This window comes from Podarcis tiliguerta (assembly GCF_965153285.1).
Source record: "Podarcis tiliguerta genome assembly, chromosome: 10".
Classification (NCBI taxonomy): domain Eukaryota; kingdom Metazoa; phylum Chordata; class Lepidosauria; order Squamata; family Lacertidae; genus Podarcis; species Podarcis tiliguerta.
This window is the reverse complement of record NC_139543.1, coordinates 34,207,176-34,225,012: the sequence shown is the minus strand read 5'-3', so window position 1 is coordinate 34,225,012 and position 17,837 is coordinate 34,207,176. Positions and strand designations below refer to the sequence as shown.

Genomic DNA, 17,837 nt, shown 5'->3' with positions numbered 1-17,837 from the left:
AAAAGTCATGAAGCTGGTTTTTAAATTTGCTTGGGTCACGAGATACAGAAGGAAGCCTCTCATGTCTCATTAAAACCCCATCCTTTGATTTTATCCCTGACCCTTTTAAGGAGAGAGGGCTGGGAAACAGACTGAATTTTTAGTTAGTGCAATGAAGAGGGCAACAGCTTGTCAGATGCTTCTTCCTGTTCCACAGCCGCTCATTAAAACTCTGCGTTATTATGTACAACAACAGAATTCTGTGTAAAGAGCAGTTAAGATAAAGACTTAAGAGAGAAGATGGACTAAGGTCAGTTTAGGTGATTAAGCAAGTGGTCATGACCATCATTAATGGAAGCTAAAATATGCTTCCACCCTCAGGGGTCACAACCAAACTATTTCAAGGATTAATTTCCCCATCATTAATTGCCAGCTTTCTTACGATTCTCTATCAGCAAAAAGTTTTGTTTTGTTTTTTAAAAAAGTGAAAACTTGTCATAACAATTTGTATTATTATAACTGAACAGACTGCCTGCAAATTTGGCTTTCTGTGACAAATGTTACATTCTCCAATTAAAATAAAGATAAGTCTGTTTTTAAAAAATGTCTTAGCAGTAATTAAACATAATTACACTTGTACCATTTTGGATGGGATCCAGTTGCTTAGGATTTTAAGTCTATTTTAATCATGCTTTTTTCTGGTATTAGTGGGGCAGGTCGTGGTACCATGAGCACTAACAAGACAAGCATGTGCCCCTGAATGCACATCTGGCCTAATTAAACCCTGTTTCCATTTTTGCTGTGTTTTACTTGGTATCTTTAGGATATTGAAGCGTTACAATAAAGTCTTGCCATCTACCTACGCAAGCTATGAACCAAAGACAATTCAGTGCAGATTGGGAAAATCGCAGCAGAACTTCCATAGCTGAAATACATAAGATTTCTAAGCCACAGACTCATAGGTGAAACATCTATATTACAATAACTTGCCCTAAGGTAGAATTCTCTACATAGCAACACATATTTGTCTAGACCATTTAACTGATAACATTCCAGTGTGCCCTATAATATTCTTGTGGAGAAGCTGGTAAAATGTGGGCAGGATGAGGTAACTATTAGGGGGATTTCTAGTTGACTGACCAAACCCAAAGAGTGCTCACTAATGGTTCTGGGCCCATTGTCATTCAACGTCTTTATAAATGACTTGGATGAAGGTATTGATGGGGTGCAAATGACACCAAACTGGGATGGGTAGCCAATGCCGCAGAAGACAGAAAACAGGATTCAATATGGCCTTAACAGATTGGAGAACTGGGACAAAACTAATAAAATGCATTTCAATAGGGACAAAAGTAAGGTTCTACATTTAGGCAGAAAGAACCAGCTGCACAAATATAAGATGGAGGGGGCACCTGGATTGCCAGTACTACATGTGAAAAGGATCTAGTAGACTGCAAGCTTAACATGCATCAACAGTGTGATGTAACAGCAAAAAAGGTAAAAAAAAGCTAATGCTGTTCTAGGCTGTATAAACAGAACAATGGTGTCCAGATCAAGGGAAGTAATAGCTCTATTCTGCCTTGGCCAGACCACAAATGGAGTACTGTGACCATTTCTGGGCACCACAGTTTAAGAAGGATATTGACAAGCTGGAACATGTGCGGAGTAGGGCGACCAAGTTGAAACCAAACCTTATGAGGAATGGTTGAATGGGTATGTTTAGCCTGGTAAAGAGGAGGCTGAGAGGAGATAAGAAAGCCATCTTCAATTGTCATATGGAAAGTGGAGCAAGCTTGTTTTAACCAATGGATTCAAATTACAAGAAAGGAGATTCCACCTAAACATCAGGAAGAACTTTCTGATGGTAAGAGCTGTTTGACAGTGGAATGGACTCCCTTGGAAGGTGATGGATTCTCCTTCCATGGAGGTTTGTAAGCGGAGGTTGGATGGCCATCTGTTATGGATGCTTTAGTTGAGACTGCTGCACACGGGTTTGGACTAGATGACCCTTAGAGTCCCTTCCAACTCTGCAATTCTATGAAAGATGCCCAAGGAACCCCAAGCATGAAAGGACAACAGAACATATTCGGCATGAGATGGGGTCTGCTGCAGGCTCTGAATTATTGGAGGTGAAGTGTGCAGACTGAAATAATCTCAAAATAGCAGCAACAGTTCGAGGTTTACATCAGTCCTGAAGATCACAAAATATTGCATAAGCTAAGAGGTGTGCTAAACTGCAAGACGAAATCAAAACTATGAAATTTCACCTCATCTTTTAAAAATAAGTTTTCTTTTCAAAGTAATGCTAAATTATTCTAACATAGCACGCTTGCTTTCAAGAAAATAATTTATCAGGCATAAAGAAAAACAAACCTCATCTAACTTTCCAGTTAATCACTAAACAATGGCAATTCCCCACATTTATTGGTTGCTCACTTGAGTGCGTCAAGCACATAATCAGAAAGATGCTAAGAAACAAAAAAACAACAACATTGAAGGCTTACTTCATTTATCATGGAAAACATTTATTGCATGAATACAATCATCCAACAGGCACGTCATTTTCTGAAACAAGAAAGATTTCCAAACATAATAGAGGATGCAGAGCTATACTTCTGCACTGACTGCAGTCAGGATTATTATTATTATTATTTGCAGTGGAAACCCTCCCCTGTTCTTATCATTGCTGGAATGAAGCTATGACTCATAAGTCTACAGTGTATGTGACTTACACTTTAATGCACAGGTGTTCATTGGCACGGCAAGACGCTATACCAAAGAACACGACCGGGACCAGCACAACAATCGGAACCATGAAGAGCCCTGTGCTTTTATTATGTCAAATGAACACGGGTTTTGACAAAGAGGAATAACCACGTATACTGCAGCATTAGCCTTCTGGCAGTGCAATCCTACACAGGTCTGCTCAGAAGCACACCTCATTAAGTTCAAAGGGAACTTAAGCCCATGTAACTGCATAAAGGATTTCAGCTGAAGCTCCACGTGTAGCATAGTAGCTAAGGGGCAGAGCTCAAGTCAGGAAATCCTCGGTTCAAATCCGGCCTCTGCCGTAAAGCTGCAGGCTGTTCTTCAGCCAGCCCCTCTCTCTAAGCCGCAGGCTCCTCACCCCAACTGCAGCACAAGCGTAATAATACTGACCTACCTTTCAAACCTGTAAGGCACATTCCAAAGGGAAAGCTCAGAATCTGCAGCCCAGGGGTCCCATAGCTTTGCAAACTGTCGTGGGAATCACACCCCTCTGCACAGCCAAGCATACGTCACAACCTATCCTATTGGCTACAACAGAATGCTTATTTGAAGCCTAATTCTGAGTGCGGGCCCTGTGGGCATCAGGGAAGGCTTCTTGCATCTGCATCTGTACCTGTGGGCACCACTTTGGGGACCCCTGAGTCTTCTTTGACTTATTCAATGCCATAGTAATCCCCCCAATCTTTATATGGTACAATGTTCCTGTGAGACACTAAGGTGCATGGCCCAAATCATTTGCCTTTAACTGGTGTCACAAGCCTCTTGGTTACGTTTGCTTTTAGAGAGTATCCCATTGAACATCCCATATTCTATAGAATGGTAAAAAATCTCCCTGGTGCATGTTTTGAGAAATTCAGAAGAAACAGAATTGAGTGAGAAAGTGTCCCAGTGTACCTCCTGCTCCCTGCCTTGCAGGCCTTTTCTCACCTGGCCGGGGAGAGCTGGGCCCTAACTCCAGCTATGGAAGCTAATAATAATTTTTAATAAAAATAAAAATAATTTATACCCCCACCCATTAGGGCGGCTTCCAACACTCTGGGCGGCTTCCAACAAGGTAGTAAAATAAAGTGATCCATCAAACATTAAAAGCTTCCCTAAACAGGGCTGCCTTCAGATGTCTTCTAAAAGTCTGGTAGTTTTTGTTCTCTTTGACATCTGGTGGGAGGGCATTCCACAAGGCGGGTGCCACTACCGAGAAGGCACTCTGCCTGGATCCCTGTAACCTGTAAGCTAAGACTGCTGAACAGACTCCTGGGCTGGGGTGTTGTCTGGGGGTGTTGTTGGGTAAATGGGTTGTTGCTGTTGGCTTTCTGTATCTTTATTATATGTTGTAATTTACGTGCAAATTGTTTTGTTTGGCTGTGTATTTTTAAATGTTTTGTTTTGACTACTTTTGTTATGTTGTAAGACACATTGAACACAGTTTGAACTGTGGAACGGTGGCATACAACTAAAATTATGTATGTATGTGTCAGGGATCTGCTTGCAAGGGAGGGGAGAGAGACAGGAATGTACAGAGAGCCCCCTCCTCTGTTAAGCAGCTGCACTTTGTCAGAGTTGGGGAGGGGAGTTTTCAGGAGACACAGAAGACGAGAGAAAGGGGAGCCAAAACATTGCTACCAGGGAAGAGAATGTGTAGCTTCCGTTGCATAGTTTTCCACGTAGGGAAAAAAGGAGGAGAGGGGGTTTCCCCGGTTTTCTATGCTGGAGGGGAAATAGGAAGAAGGCACTTTCAGATTCTGCTAGCGATTGAGGCAGACATGGTTTTGGAACTTCTGCACTGTACATAAGCTTTGCACCCAATAAAACCTGAAAAGACAGGCTGGAGTCCTGGCTCTTATCTTCGTGAGCAACCATACTCCCTTCTGACAGTATGTATGTATGTATGTATGTAATGTATGTATGTATGTATGTATGTTCATTATAACTCATGTGCCCAGCAATCTTGTTTCTGGGTAATTGTCATGCTGTATAGGCTCCACGTATTGCAGCCAGGGTGTCTACAAATGTTAGCTTCCTTTAGCAGCCCAGCCTCTCTCTACCTTTGCTCCTAATTCTACCCCCAGTTCCATCTTCATCCCCCATCCTTCTAGCATGTTCAGATGGTTTTCAGAAGAGAACAGGGGTTTCTCTTGTTTGTATTGTGGTATGGAGAAGATAAGAAAAAGCAGCAGTCTCTCTGCTGCTTTCTTTTAAGAAAATCTTCTCCAAACAGCTGCAGGAGTGACAAAACTTTGCCTCTTTTCCAAGTCCTCTGGCAGGCATGCAGGGCTTGGGAGAGAGAAAGGGTTACGTCTATGTGCAGGGAGGTATGGACGAGATAAGAACTGGCAGGAGAAATGCCTGCTTTTTATTTAAACAAATCTCCATGCGAGGGAGCTTCCAGGCTTTCTCTAATTTTGAGGTGGCATTCAATCACATACTCGCAAATTCAAGTTGAGCAATTAAAGTTAATTTTGGTGCTCTTGCACAACAAACCTGTTTCTCTCCCCCACCCTGCTCCATCAGACTTTTGCAAGAATAATAATAAAAAACAGCAACAGGAAAGTGCATGGGAATGCATGGGTTAACATTTGCTTCACAAATGAATCAGAAAGAATGCTCATTAAATAGCCGACTTTTGTCTATCCTTCTTTCAAACCTTAGGTCAACATAGCAGGATGAATACTCAACAGTCATCTGGAAGCCACCTGAGAAAGCACAAGCCCTTTTGTGGTTGGAGTGAGAGGCAAAAGCCCCATTACCTATGAACCCCTAAATCTGGTTCCTCCCCTACAAAGAATTATGCCATAGTTTTGTACTAGTTTTGCATCACCAGCCTCAGGTTTTGTGATACTGCCTACAAGTGAGTAGTGACACATCAAATCAGTGTTCATAATTAGCATCCTCCCAAAATCAAAATGGCAGAATCTCCTCCAAACCTGTAGGTCTCTGACCTACGGTAAGCTTTTCCTTCACCCAAACATCCTGCAAAAAGCTTTTGTTTTTCTTCTCTCACCTACCCATATCCCTCAGTATTATTTGGTTACTGAGGGCGGAGGACAGTGTGGTTCTAGTGTTACAAAGGTGCAAGAAGTATGCAATGAGATAATAAATAAAACAAGAATACCAAACGGCTCTCAAAATTGTTGTTGTTTTAATTTATTATAGCAGAATATTTTCTAAGTGTTTATGAGCTACTTTATTCCCTCAGATTATCAGGAGTCAAAACAGATTCTGCCCACTACTCTTTTGAGGTTTAACGAATGCCAACAATAGATATGCTTTACTTACCTCTTCTTTTTCAGCACTTTGCAAATCCCGCCACTCCTCAGTCACATGACCAAAATCCACAGTGTTCATGGCCACCTTGTACTCCCCAATGATATCATGTTTGGAGAAGCGGTCAAAGTCATATACTGCCATCACTAAGGTTTTTCCTCCCAGTTCAGAATACGGCACCTGTATTATTATTATTTTTTACAAAAAATAAAACAAAAATAAAATCAGAGAATGAGAAAATGCCAGGTTCTGTAGCCTATGCAGTAAATAAGCTTTCACAGCAATGCAAATCCATTTCTTTGTTTTATCAGCTGTCATTCCCTTTATATTGAACTAGGGGAAAAAATATGACACACATTTTCTGGGAGAGTCATCAGATGCACTGGTTTATAATAGCAGACTAGAGCATTCTAGAGAACAATGTGGTGGCTCGCTCATCACTCTGCAGCATTTGCCCTGAGTTCTTAAAGTTACGACTCCAACGTGAAACTAAAGACCAATTATTTGCCCCACAGATACATGAGTTTTCAATACTGCAGAATGCTTCTCTCAATATATCATGCTGTCACTTTCCAAAAAAAACAGCAGCCTACAGACTGATGGAAAAGCACTGGCTTTCGATGTCTGACACAGAGAAATTAGAGACTAGGCAGTTTTCTTCCAGCACAATCCTCTCCTTGCCTACTGAGAGGTACTGTATTTTCGCTCTATAAGACGCACCAGACCACAAGACGCACCTAGTTTTTGGAGGAGGAAAACAAGAAAAAATATATTCTGAATCTCAGAAGCCAGAACAGCAAGAGGGATCGCTGCGCAGTGAAAGCAGCAATCCCTCTTGCTGTTCTGGCTTCTGCGATAGCTGCACAGCCTGCATTTGCTCCATAAGACGCACAAACATTTCCTCTTACTTTTTAGGAGGGAAAAAGTGAGTCTTATAGAGCAAAAAATATGGTAAGTCCCACTGAGCTCAATAGGGCTTAATCCCAAGTAAGTGGTCATAGGGAAGCAACCTGAAAGTGGCTTTATTCTTTTACAGCCCCCCCATATCAGGATTCTGCTTTTCATCAAATGGATATTGAAGCTCATCCTACAGCATGATATACTGCTATAAATGTTGGCAGCAGAAGGCCAGGCTCTGGCTAATTTTCCACCTGTTCTGATGTGTTATGGGCAGATGCTTTAGGTTAGGAAGAGGATCATTAGTCATGTTTTTTTTTTTCATATACATGGGCAGTGATGCAGCTGAAGTATCACTTCTTTAGTTAGCTGGAAAAACCGAGCAAAAAATGTTGGATTTGGGGTGGAGGCCTGACTGTTTTTAATTGGAATTTTATTTACAATATAACACAAACCCCCTACCCCCCTGGCCTGACCGTTTTTAATAAACCCCTTATCATTAATATTTCCAAATACGAATGCTTCCATATGTGCCTGTAAATCTCTCTCTCACTGTTACGCAAGTTTCTTAAAAGGGGAGGGGAATTAAAGTGAAGTGGAATGGCTGAGCATTAAAATCTGCCTTGGTCCTTTGCAAACATCTAGCTTTCATTTCTTCTCAAAAGAACCTGTGTTTTGTTGGCCCTCCTCTCATTGTGCTAGTTCCTCAAAAGTTGTGAAGAAATCTTCAGGTTAAAAGGCACAACCGTTAAGGCAAAAGGGGGCAGGGGAGTGCAGCACACATTAACTTGTATCCTGACATTATACAACGACAGTAGCATAATGCTGATCCGAAGGGGTAATTTAATGCATCACCAAAAAAAGAGGACAAAAGAAGATAAAGATCTGCATACAATTTGAGTATGCTAATTTATATGTATAGATTCACATTCAGAAATAATTACTATAAATGAAATAGAAATTTATAGAAATTTGTAGAAATAGAAATTCTCAACATAGTGGAGAAGACTATATGATCTGCAAGTCTGCTCAGTTTCCTATCCCGGTGCTAACTGTGCTCCCTGCTTGTTTCCCCTTCTCATGCTTCTTTATCTTTAAACTGGACTTAGATCAAAGAGCCCTCGAACAGAGAAGTGTTCCTTCTAAAGTAGGATGCACAGCCGTCCCAATTTATCCCTATTTTTAAGCCATATGCTTGATTATAAAGAGGTGGGAAAAGCTTCACACTTCACTGGTGACTTTTGGGGTCATTGTTGTTACATTTTCTTTTAAGAGTATCTGAACAGAACATTAAAGCAGCCTCCCTGAAGACTGTTTGTACTGTATAAACTTTTACCTTTTTATAGATTTATGTGCCATGGTTCGGTACAAAGCAACTTGGATAGCTTTAAAAGAGGACTGGACGAATTAGGAAGGACAACGGCTACCAGGCATGAAAGCAGTATTCTGCCTCAAATGTCAGAGGTATTATGCACCTGGATACCAGTCGCTGGGAATCACAGGTGGACAGAATGCTGTTGAGCTCATGTCCAGCTTGCAGGCTTTCCACAGGCACCTGGTTGGCCACTGGCCATTGGCCTGATTTAGCAGGCAGTGCATTATTTGGTTTATTTCAGAAGTTCAGGCTGCAAGGGCCACTACTTCCGTAGCCAAGCTGGCACCATTCACTCACAAGTGTGAGGTATAGACATGCTCAGAAGAACCTCAAGGCATGCAGAAGTGCCAAAATAATTAGGAAGAAACTTAACTAAACACCCCCCCCCCTCAAAAGCCCTGTGAGAACTGAGCATGCTTGGCATGTGCAGAACACTGACAGTTTTTGATGTGGGGATTGAATGCAGTGGCTGGGACTCTAAACAGAAGCACTCCACCCTGAAACTGTCTGTTACAGGTCCCACGTGCATGATAATAATTTTGCAGTTCTGCTAACACAAATAATGGTTACTTTTATCACTGCCAGTGATAAAATATTACTGCCAGTTCACAATATTACAGCTTATGCTGCAATTCTGGAAATAAGCCCTGCAGAACTCAGTAGGACTTACTTCTTAGTAGGCATGTATAGGGTTGCGCAGTAAAGCTGATCTAATTATCAACCATATGGCCAAATGGGAGTCCTGAAATATTATTGCAATGACCATAAAATATTGTATTTTAGAGTTCTGTTGGAAGCCGCCCAGAGTGGCTGGGGAAACCCAGCCAGATGGGTGGGGTATAAATAATAAATTATATTATTATTATTATTATTATTATTATTATGACTACAGCATTGATGTGGGTGAGTTTCACTTGTACTGCCACCTGCCTTTTTATCCAGGGACTCAGGTGGGGGCTCATGAAGCCCTTCTGTGCTTTCAACACAATGCATGTGATTAACATAGGCACAGAACTCTTGCGGTAGATTTTTTACTTTGATGACCTATGACAACAGGCCAGAAATCACACAGGCTGCAGATATAGAAATCTTCAGCCTCCAGAGGCATCACAGAAGTGTTTGAAGGTTCCCTCCTGGCTGAACACTTTATTCTGAATTGCACTTCACTTTTCAGATGCTGATGGTTCAAAAAGAATCACATTCTCCTGGCACTCTTAAGTCAAGATATAAACCCAGGGGTGAAATTCCTTTTAGTACTTCAGCTTTCAATATGTATGATCATAAATGTATTAATTAAAAGCAGTTCTATCATCTGAGAAGCTGAGGAATCACTTTTTATTTTTTTAAAAACCCTTTAAGGAGATAAGAGCAAAAAGGAATTCCTATTTGTGACTCAGGAGAAATGTATGAGTGGCCCAAAATACGACGTGGCTACTTCTGTAACAACTAATGCAGAAGACTAAAGAGATCTGACACAGAATGTGCGTTTCTATTATGCACACAGTGAAAATTCTCATAGTTGCTTGCTAGAAGATGACAACAAGATACATTTTATGGTGCGCCGCCCCTGAACTCATTAGCCATGACATGCAACGTGACAAATATTAATGGACATTTCTGGGTAACAAAATATGAATGTTCAAGATGGGTGGGCATGATCCAAAGCACCACAGAACATCAGTAAGAATAGGGGTTGCTTACAGTGCAACCCTAAGTATGTATCATTAAGCAGTGTTGCCATATGTCTGGAATTTCCTGGAAATAGCTGGAATGTTGCAGTCAGAAGCAGTATCTGGGCAGAAATCGCTAAAAAATGTTTGGGAAAATCCGGACATATGGCAACCCAAGTTGGCAGTGTCATTTTTTGCGATTTCCCTTAAAAACACAATAAAAACTTCTCTTTTTTTGCGTTTGTGATTTTGCCAAAAAAGCTCAGCAACTTTGCTCAACAAATTTTGAGTCTGGATTTTCACAATATGGCAAGGTGTTTAGATGATTGCAGCCTTAATATCTTGTATATGGTCTCTGAAATAAAAGACAAAACACAGACTCCTGTATGAGCACCCAAAATATCAACGGATTTAATCTATTGAGATCTTTATTCAATAAAATGGAGCTACTCTAAGAATATTGCATTGTTTGGTGAACTGCGATAATTGTGTGATGATCAGTAGGTGCCTTGACTGATTCAGTTTATTTTATCTCTTACGCCATAACACTTTGGTTTGCCCACCACACTAGACTAAACCATGGCTCAATATGAATGTGTGAGCATGCAGACTCCTGGAAAGGAGATCACAGCTGCTCTGCTCCTCCTGGGTCACTCTGCTGCTGCGCTGCACTATGTTAAGCCATAGAACCCAGGCTCATGGATTAGCTTTTCCCAAACTAACTATGGACTGTAACTATGGTTTGTCTCGTGGTATATGGCTTGTGGCTTGTCCAGGAGAGCTAAACCATGAGCCCAGGTTTTTGACAAGATGCTAAACCAAACTATGGCTTGGCTTAGCACTGCAATAGAATGACTAGACAGGAGCAAAGTGGTCACTCATCTCTGGTAGCCTCTTGTGGTTTGGGCTGAGCATAATGGAGATGTTTACCATTGCCTTTTGCTTTGGGCACCTGAATCTTAAAAGTTACTGTTTCACTTCATTTTAAATAAACTCAAAGGAAAAACTCAGTAAAAAGAGTTTCTTCTCCCTCCCCACACCAAAGGGAAAAAAATGGATTATTTTTATGAACATCTTCAAGAGAAAACGGCTTATGTCTGCAGTAGTGTCGGGGGCCTCTAGGGATATCTTTCTTGTTGAGTGATTACATAGCCTCAATCTCTTATTGTCCCTGCTTTCAAACTGGAGCTGTCATTATAAGACTAAGTATACCAAGGGAAAGGCCTATAGCGATTGAAGTGCAGTGAACATTTCAGACGAAAACCCTTCAAAGGATGTTCAGCTGTGCTGCTGTTATATTGCTGGAAACTTGGTTCTGAGTTTGGTTCTGAATTTTTTGGACAGCATTGCACAGCACTCTAATATATGTGTCGATTCCCTCTCTCCATTTCCACTCATGTTTAGGTGTTTGAATGAACATGCCATAATGACAAGATAATTTCTTTAGGTGAAAAGGAGGATCAGAGGAAAAAGAGGATCAGAAAAGGAGGATCAGAGGAAAAAGAGGATCAGAGGAAAAAGAGAACCAAACTTCATTTACAGTGTCCCTCCCCACCCAAAGAAATCTAAAGTGTTCCAGACTCAATTTTTCATTCTGTTTTTCTTTTCTTTTTTTCTGCAATCCCAAACAACTTCGCTAGGAAGTGAGCCCCATTGAACACAGCAGGACCAATTTATGAATAAACATACATATAACTGTTCTCTCATCCTACTGAAAACATTAATAAGAATAATATTTTATTATTTCTACCCTGCCCATCTGGGTGGGTTTCCCCAGCCACTCTGGGTGGCTTTCAACAGAACATTAAGAACAGTATAAAACTTCAAACATGAAAAACTTCCCTAAACAGGGCTGCCTTCAGAAGTCTTCTAAAAGTCAGATAGTTGTTTATTTCCTTGACATCTGATGGGAGGGTGTTCCACAGGGCAGGTGCCACTACCAAGAAGGCCCTCTACCTGGTTACCTGTAACCTCACTTCTCACAGTGAGGGAACCACCTCGGAACTGGACCTTAGGGCTTTAAAGGTCAGCACCAACACTTTGAAAGTACTGGGAAAAGTACTGGGAGCCAATGTAGGTCTTTCAGGACCAGTGTTATATGGTCTTGCCAGTTTAGACATGAATGTTTCTTTACTTCTTCCCCCAGTTCTGTCAAAGTCTCAGCTATCAGCCTGTCTAGAAAACATCCAGTTTAAAGCAACAAAGGCACAGAGGGCTACTATTTTCTGCAAAGATTAGGGTAGAAACTAAGAGAGTGATCTGCATGGAGGCTAAGAGAATGAGCAAGCCCTTGGTTTGTCTTTCATCCGTACCATGAACTCACTGAATAACTTTCGGCTTTAGGGTAGTGCCTGGCAAGTATTGTTATTAGTAATAGTTAAGCAATAGGGAAAATGTGCTCCTCTAAGAGTGGAAAAAAAAATTAGCAGTGTCTCCAAACTGGTGGGAGACCTTGCTGGCACAAGAGTTAAAAAGCAATTTTTCTCTTCTCTCCACAGCCCCCTATAAATCTCCTCCAGAAGGTTGCCAGACCCTCCTATACAGTGTGGGAGGTTGTGCTTTCCACCAGCAGAGGCCTTCCATGATTTATTTATTTTTTAAAGGAGGAAGTTGTTAGTTCATAAGAAAAAAAAATCCAAAATATACAATCAGGAATTGTCATTCTTAGGGGACCAACTAATTTTTGCTAGATCATAGAGCAGTGGTTTTTTCAAAGAGGGCCAGATCTGATGAAGTGAAGGGCTGTGGAGGCCAACCAAAGGGCCAACCAAAGTTGTTGACCTTTTCTTAGGGTTGGAATTGTTGAGAGTTTTTTTAGGATTTTAGCCCAGGAAATAAACTGCCCAGGGGGCAGATTAAACTAACCGACATGTCAGATTAGGCCCCGAAAATGGACTTTGGACGTGCCTATCATAGAGAGTGAAAAGGAGAGGCCTCTTAGCACTGGCTTCCCAGCACGGTTTCCAAGTGGATAAGGCACGCAGCTTTTCATTTTGCTCATAAATGGTGGTCTGCAGCAGCATTTAATCCCATCTCATTCATGGCAGATATCTCCCACCCTCTGGAATGGGCTTTGGCTCTTTAGCAAAGGCAGCTTTCCATGAAATCTAAAGAGTCCATGCTACAGCTCCCTTCCTCACAGGAGTTTCAGCCAGACTCAAGGTCAGATTCATGAAAAGATGCAAAACAGCAGAGCTCTGAGGCTACAGTTGAATTATTCTCCTGGTAATAATCCTTTGTCCTTTACATTTTTCACTGCAGGGCAATCACTGGAATGGCTCCCAAAGAGAAAAGGCCATTGTTGCTGTGGGTCACCAATTAACCAGGACATAAGCAATTCTGTGACTGGGAAAGAGATTAACCTTTAGTATACATAGCAAACAAAGAAATGGGTGCCATGTAATTATTCAAAAGAATACCTTGAATGTAAATTGCTCATTGAAGACAGGGTTAAGAGTTTTCCTGTGAACTTTTGTTTCGTATTTCTTCTTCTTATCAGGAAGCAGGAAAACCTTCACGTAGGGATCAGATGTACCGCCCATATCTAAAGCAGGCAGTTCTGCAGCCTGAATAATCCCAACCAAAAGCTGAAAGCAGAGGGAGAGGCAAGTGAGAAAGAATCAGCAGAGCAGAATATTCAGCAAGCATTTACGAAAGAGCTTGCCTTGTCTCCTGACATCTCTCTCTATAAATACATGTACACAACAATATGGTTGCACACAGACACATGTGCCTGCGCGCACACACACACACACACACACACACAAACTTGCAGTTCTCCTTTTAAAAAGAACAAAGCATTCTAATAAAAGTAGATTTGAAAAAGGTGCATGATTCTTTAAAAAAACAAACATCCAAGCCCCAATTACAGCAGCCGCAGATTCAAGAAGCTGTTTTTAAGCAGACAAGAGGCATTTAAACTGCTGCTGATTAGAGCTATATATGGATTTTTATATTTTATTTGGTGATGCCACCATCAAATAGCTCCCTAACAGATTATTTTACTGGGGCTTTATTATTATTTTTTTAAAAAAGACTCTGCAATTTAAAATGTATTGTTAAATAATACACGATTACTAAAAGTTAAATTTACATACTTAAAAGGGAAGGATTCTTTACCAGCTGATTAACTGTGTATCTTACACTGACCCGCTATATATGTCAACGCTAAAACCAAACCATGGTTTGGCATGAAACATGTGTGCTCCTGGCTGGCAAAAGATGGTTCTTGTTTCATGTGTCTGTGGGATTCAAACCCTCTGGCACAGGAACATGGGAAGCTGCCTTATATAAAGTTAGACTACTGGTCCATCCAAGCCAGTATTTTCTACACTGCCTATCAGCAGTTCCCCAGGGGTTCAGACAATACTTAGACCTATCTGGAGATACCATGGATTGAATCTGGGGTGCTCTACCAGTGAGCTATGACCCTTGCCGGAACCCTGGACTATGTGGCTACAGTAGTTGGTGGCTGCCCTCTTCCCCACTCCATTCTGGTGCTCTCCACAAAGGAAGGCACTATGATGTCCTTTTGCCTGCCCAGTTGTGTTCCATTTATAAATGGGATATAGAGTGGCTTCATGGGATCACTCAGAAAGTACCGCACACTGGCTGAAGCCTTACCTGCATGGGTACTGCGAGTGCAATGTAAATGAGCAACTGGTTTGAACAGAGGTAAACAGGAAGCTGCCTCATACTGAGTCAAGACTATTGGTCCATCTGGCTATGTACTGTCTATAGTTTTAATTGGCAGTGACACTCCACAGTTTCAGGCAGGGGTCTCTCTTAGGCTTACTAGGAGATGCTAGGAACTTAACACCAGCCTTTCTGCCTATGAAGAAAGTGCTCTTCCACTGAGCTATGGCCCTGAGAGTCACACCAGGGGAATATGGGCTTGCCTGTCAGTGTCACTAGACCCGCTTTTGTTTCTATGATGATTGTGTTTTGTGTTTGCTGGTTGAGTCTAGTATCAGGAATACATTATACCACATTAGCCACCCAGGAGCCACAGGATCAGTTTGCCTGCCTGTGACGTTGAGCTAGTCGAAAGGGAATGTAATTCAATTCTTTTTTAAAGAAAATAATTCTCTCTAGAATGGAGTCATTATGCTCCAGGGAGTATTTTGGTGATCTTGTTCCAATTTCCCAACAATGAGTAGTAATTGGATTTCCTGGCCATGGATCTTTGTGTTCTTGCTTTTTCTCATCCATCCCAAGAAAATTGTTAAGAGCCCAACAGGGGAATATAATATCTGAACTATGGCAGCAGAAGAAATTATGAAACCGTAAATAAATGCTAGTTAGCACCTTCGTTATACTTGGAGTGCTACCAAAGATCTACTAGCAAAAAAATAAATCTCTTGGGGGGGAAAAAATCCCCAAGCCAATGTTCTAGAGTCAAAATAGCATTCTTTTTAATAAAACCCAGGGCAACTTTTGTTCATCTTCTGAGGAACGTTATATCTATTTCTTACAAAAGACTTCAGCTTATCTAGTCCCTTGCCTGCTTAACATCCACTATTCTTCGAAGATTTAAAAGTTCCACACTGATTTCAAGAGCTCTTAGTGCTACAGAGTGGTCCACTAAAGGTCTAAAATACAGGATACTTTTGTTTATGTGTTTGCTTTTGGAAGTCTCTCTCTCTTTGTATACCTCTTTATTCTTTGACTGGTGATTTCTTTTATGCTGTTCTTTGAAGGACAATGGATGGTGTGGGAGTTACTTGAAAAGGTACGTAGAATATTGAATAAAGTTTTGCTGTTGAGGCAGAAAGATTGAAGACACACCAGGGATCGGTGCTGGCTTTACACTGTATGTCTTCCTTAGACACCAAAAGTGTCAAAGGAGAACTCCCAACATGAATTTACTGAGTTAGAATTCGTATCCTGATGTGACACACGCATAGTAGGGATAAACAGGAAAAAAGAGTAGCTATCTCCCTACAGAAAGTAATTCTTTCCCTTAGGTCAGATCCCCACCATGCATTTAAAGCACAACGACAACACTTTAACAGTCATGGCTCTGCCCTCCTCCCAGAATCCCGTGGACGGTACTTAGTTAAGGGTACTGAGAGTTGTACGGTGACCCCCATTCCTCTCCCAGAGCCACAACTCCCAGAATGGGGTAGCCATTGTGGATCTGTGAGGGGAACAGGGGGTTAGAATACCTGTGGAAAGAAAATGCCTGCAACACTTCCCCAATACCATTTAAAATGTTGAGAATATGAGTAAAACGAATACGTGTGTATGTGTAAAAATATACCTATATTCATATCCAATTGTGTTTGCCTTTGAGTGGAAGAGACTTTGGTGTGCAACAGAGCTTGCCCCTCTCCCCAGGAAATAGATTTGGGGTGCACCTGTGGCAGCTGGAGAAATGCATCACCCTCCCCCCCCGACTCAAACAACACACTCTGATCACACTTATTTCAAACCTGATTGTCTTGAAAGTTGTAATCCAAAGAATACTGAATTTTTCCTAATTTTTCCTCCTCTTTTGCTTCTTCTTTTTCTTCTCCATCTGTCAGCCCTGTTTCAGCATCGTCATCCTTTAAGGCCTGCAATGAACAGGGGCAACAATAGAAGTAATTAACAGGGCTACTGGACTTTCCAAGTGAAGCCCTGAAAAGCAGGCAGTGGCACTCAACCCTTATAGCGAAAGCCATTAAAAGCAAGCAGGATGGCACAAAGTCATATATGCTGTTGACATATATATATATTCAGGCTACTTTCGTTGCAGAAATATCATCGTCAGCAAGCAGCAAGGAAGCAATGGAAAAAGGGGGAGGGAAGTGTCTTTTGAGGGTATTGCAAGCAAGAATTGTTTCAAAGCCTGAAACACAAAGAGAATGTCAACGTGTTGTTGTTGGGGTGGATTTTTTTTTTTTTTTGCAAAATCTTTGATTGAATCAAATTGCTTTGTCCAGAGGCAAGTGTGGATAAACATGCTATTAAAGAGGCAAGGTTGCACAGTCATTCAATTTAAAACAGTTGTGCATGCTGTGAATTATTTGCAGTAAAGCAAAGTGCTTCTGTAGAATTACTGCTATTTAAAATGTTGCTATGTGACTTCTTCATAAAATGAGATGCCCAAACATTTCAATTTTTTCTCTGTTCATGATGCATATGGAAGCAAAGGTATCACTATGCCATTAGCAAATGCACGGTCACAGAAAAGAAGACCCTTTTCGTTCTCTTTTTCTTTTCAACTGTTCCCAGTTTAAAGCCAGGCTGAACCAACTTGATTTAAATATACATTGACGTTAACACAATTATGGACAAATTTGTTGGCCAAAACAGCAGTTGTTTTAAAAGGTAGTGGCAGTGTTTACCAACAGAGAAAATAACAAACTGAAAGCATTAATTTGTTTGATATTAGAAAGCTCAAGTTTGCATCATATATAATTCCAGTAGAGCAATCCTATGTGTGCCTACTTAGGAGCAAGCTCCACTGAGCTCAATGTGATTTATTCTGAGGCAAGTGTGCACAGGATTGCATCATAAAGCCCTAATCAATTCAGTTGGCAATTGTACAATGCTTACCTGGGAAACCCTATCAATTAGATGAACTTACCTCTGAGTAGACATAGTTAGGACTGTGATGCAGGACTACCTTTGACTAAAGTAAAGCAAATTGCAGCACACTCTTCTCCATTTAACTTTGATGGGAGTTACCCTCATATAAGTCATTATAGGATGCCAGCCTTAGTCATGGCTAACTTTAGTTGGAGTGAGCTAAGAAAAAGGGTAGATTAATTCATGTTGGCAGAAGCAGGCAGCATGCTGGGGTAGCTGTACTCATCCAACTTCTGGTTGGTTGTCTTGCTGCTACTGCCTAACAGTATGTAAAGAAGGAGGGGTAATGTGGCAGCGAGGTCAGTGTGGTG

At 41.2% G+C, this 17,837-nt stretch overlaps 1 protein-coding gene across 4 annotated transcripts in view; it reads right to left on the bottom strand.

Moving 5' to 3' along the window:
- The window catches only part of SYT1 (synaptotagmin 1), a 316,628-nt gene that overhangs the window by 62,158 nt on the left and 236,633 nt on the right, over positions 1–17,837 (bottom strand). For 3 of the 4 annotated variants that reach the window (XM_083400988.1, XM_083400990.1, XM_083400989.1), the window contains exons 5-7: positions 16,386–16,508; positions 13,371–13,538; positions 6,022–6,189 (exon numbers count right to left, since the gene is read on the bottom strand). In XM_083400988.1, coding sequence (XP_083257114.1) covers positions 6,022–6,189; positions 13,371–13,538; positions 16,386–16,508 — 459 coding nt within the window. The remainder of the gene's footprint in view (positions 1–6,021; positions 6,190–13,370; positions 13,539–16,385; positions 16,509–17,837) is intronic. The other variant, XM_083400991.1, reaches the window with a different exon arrangement.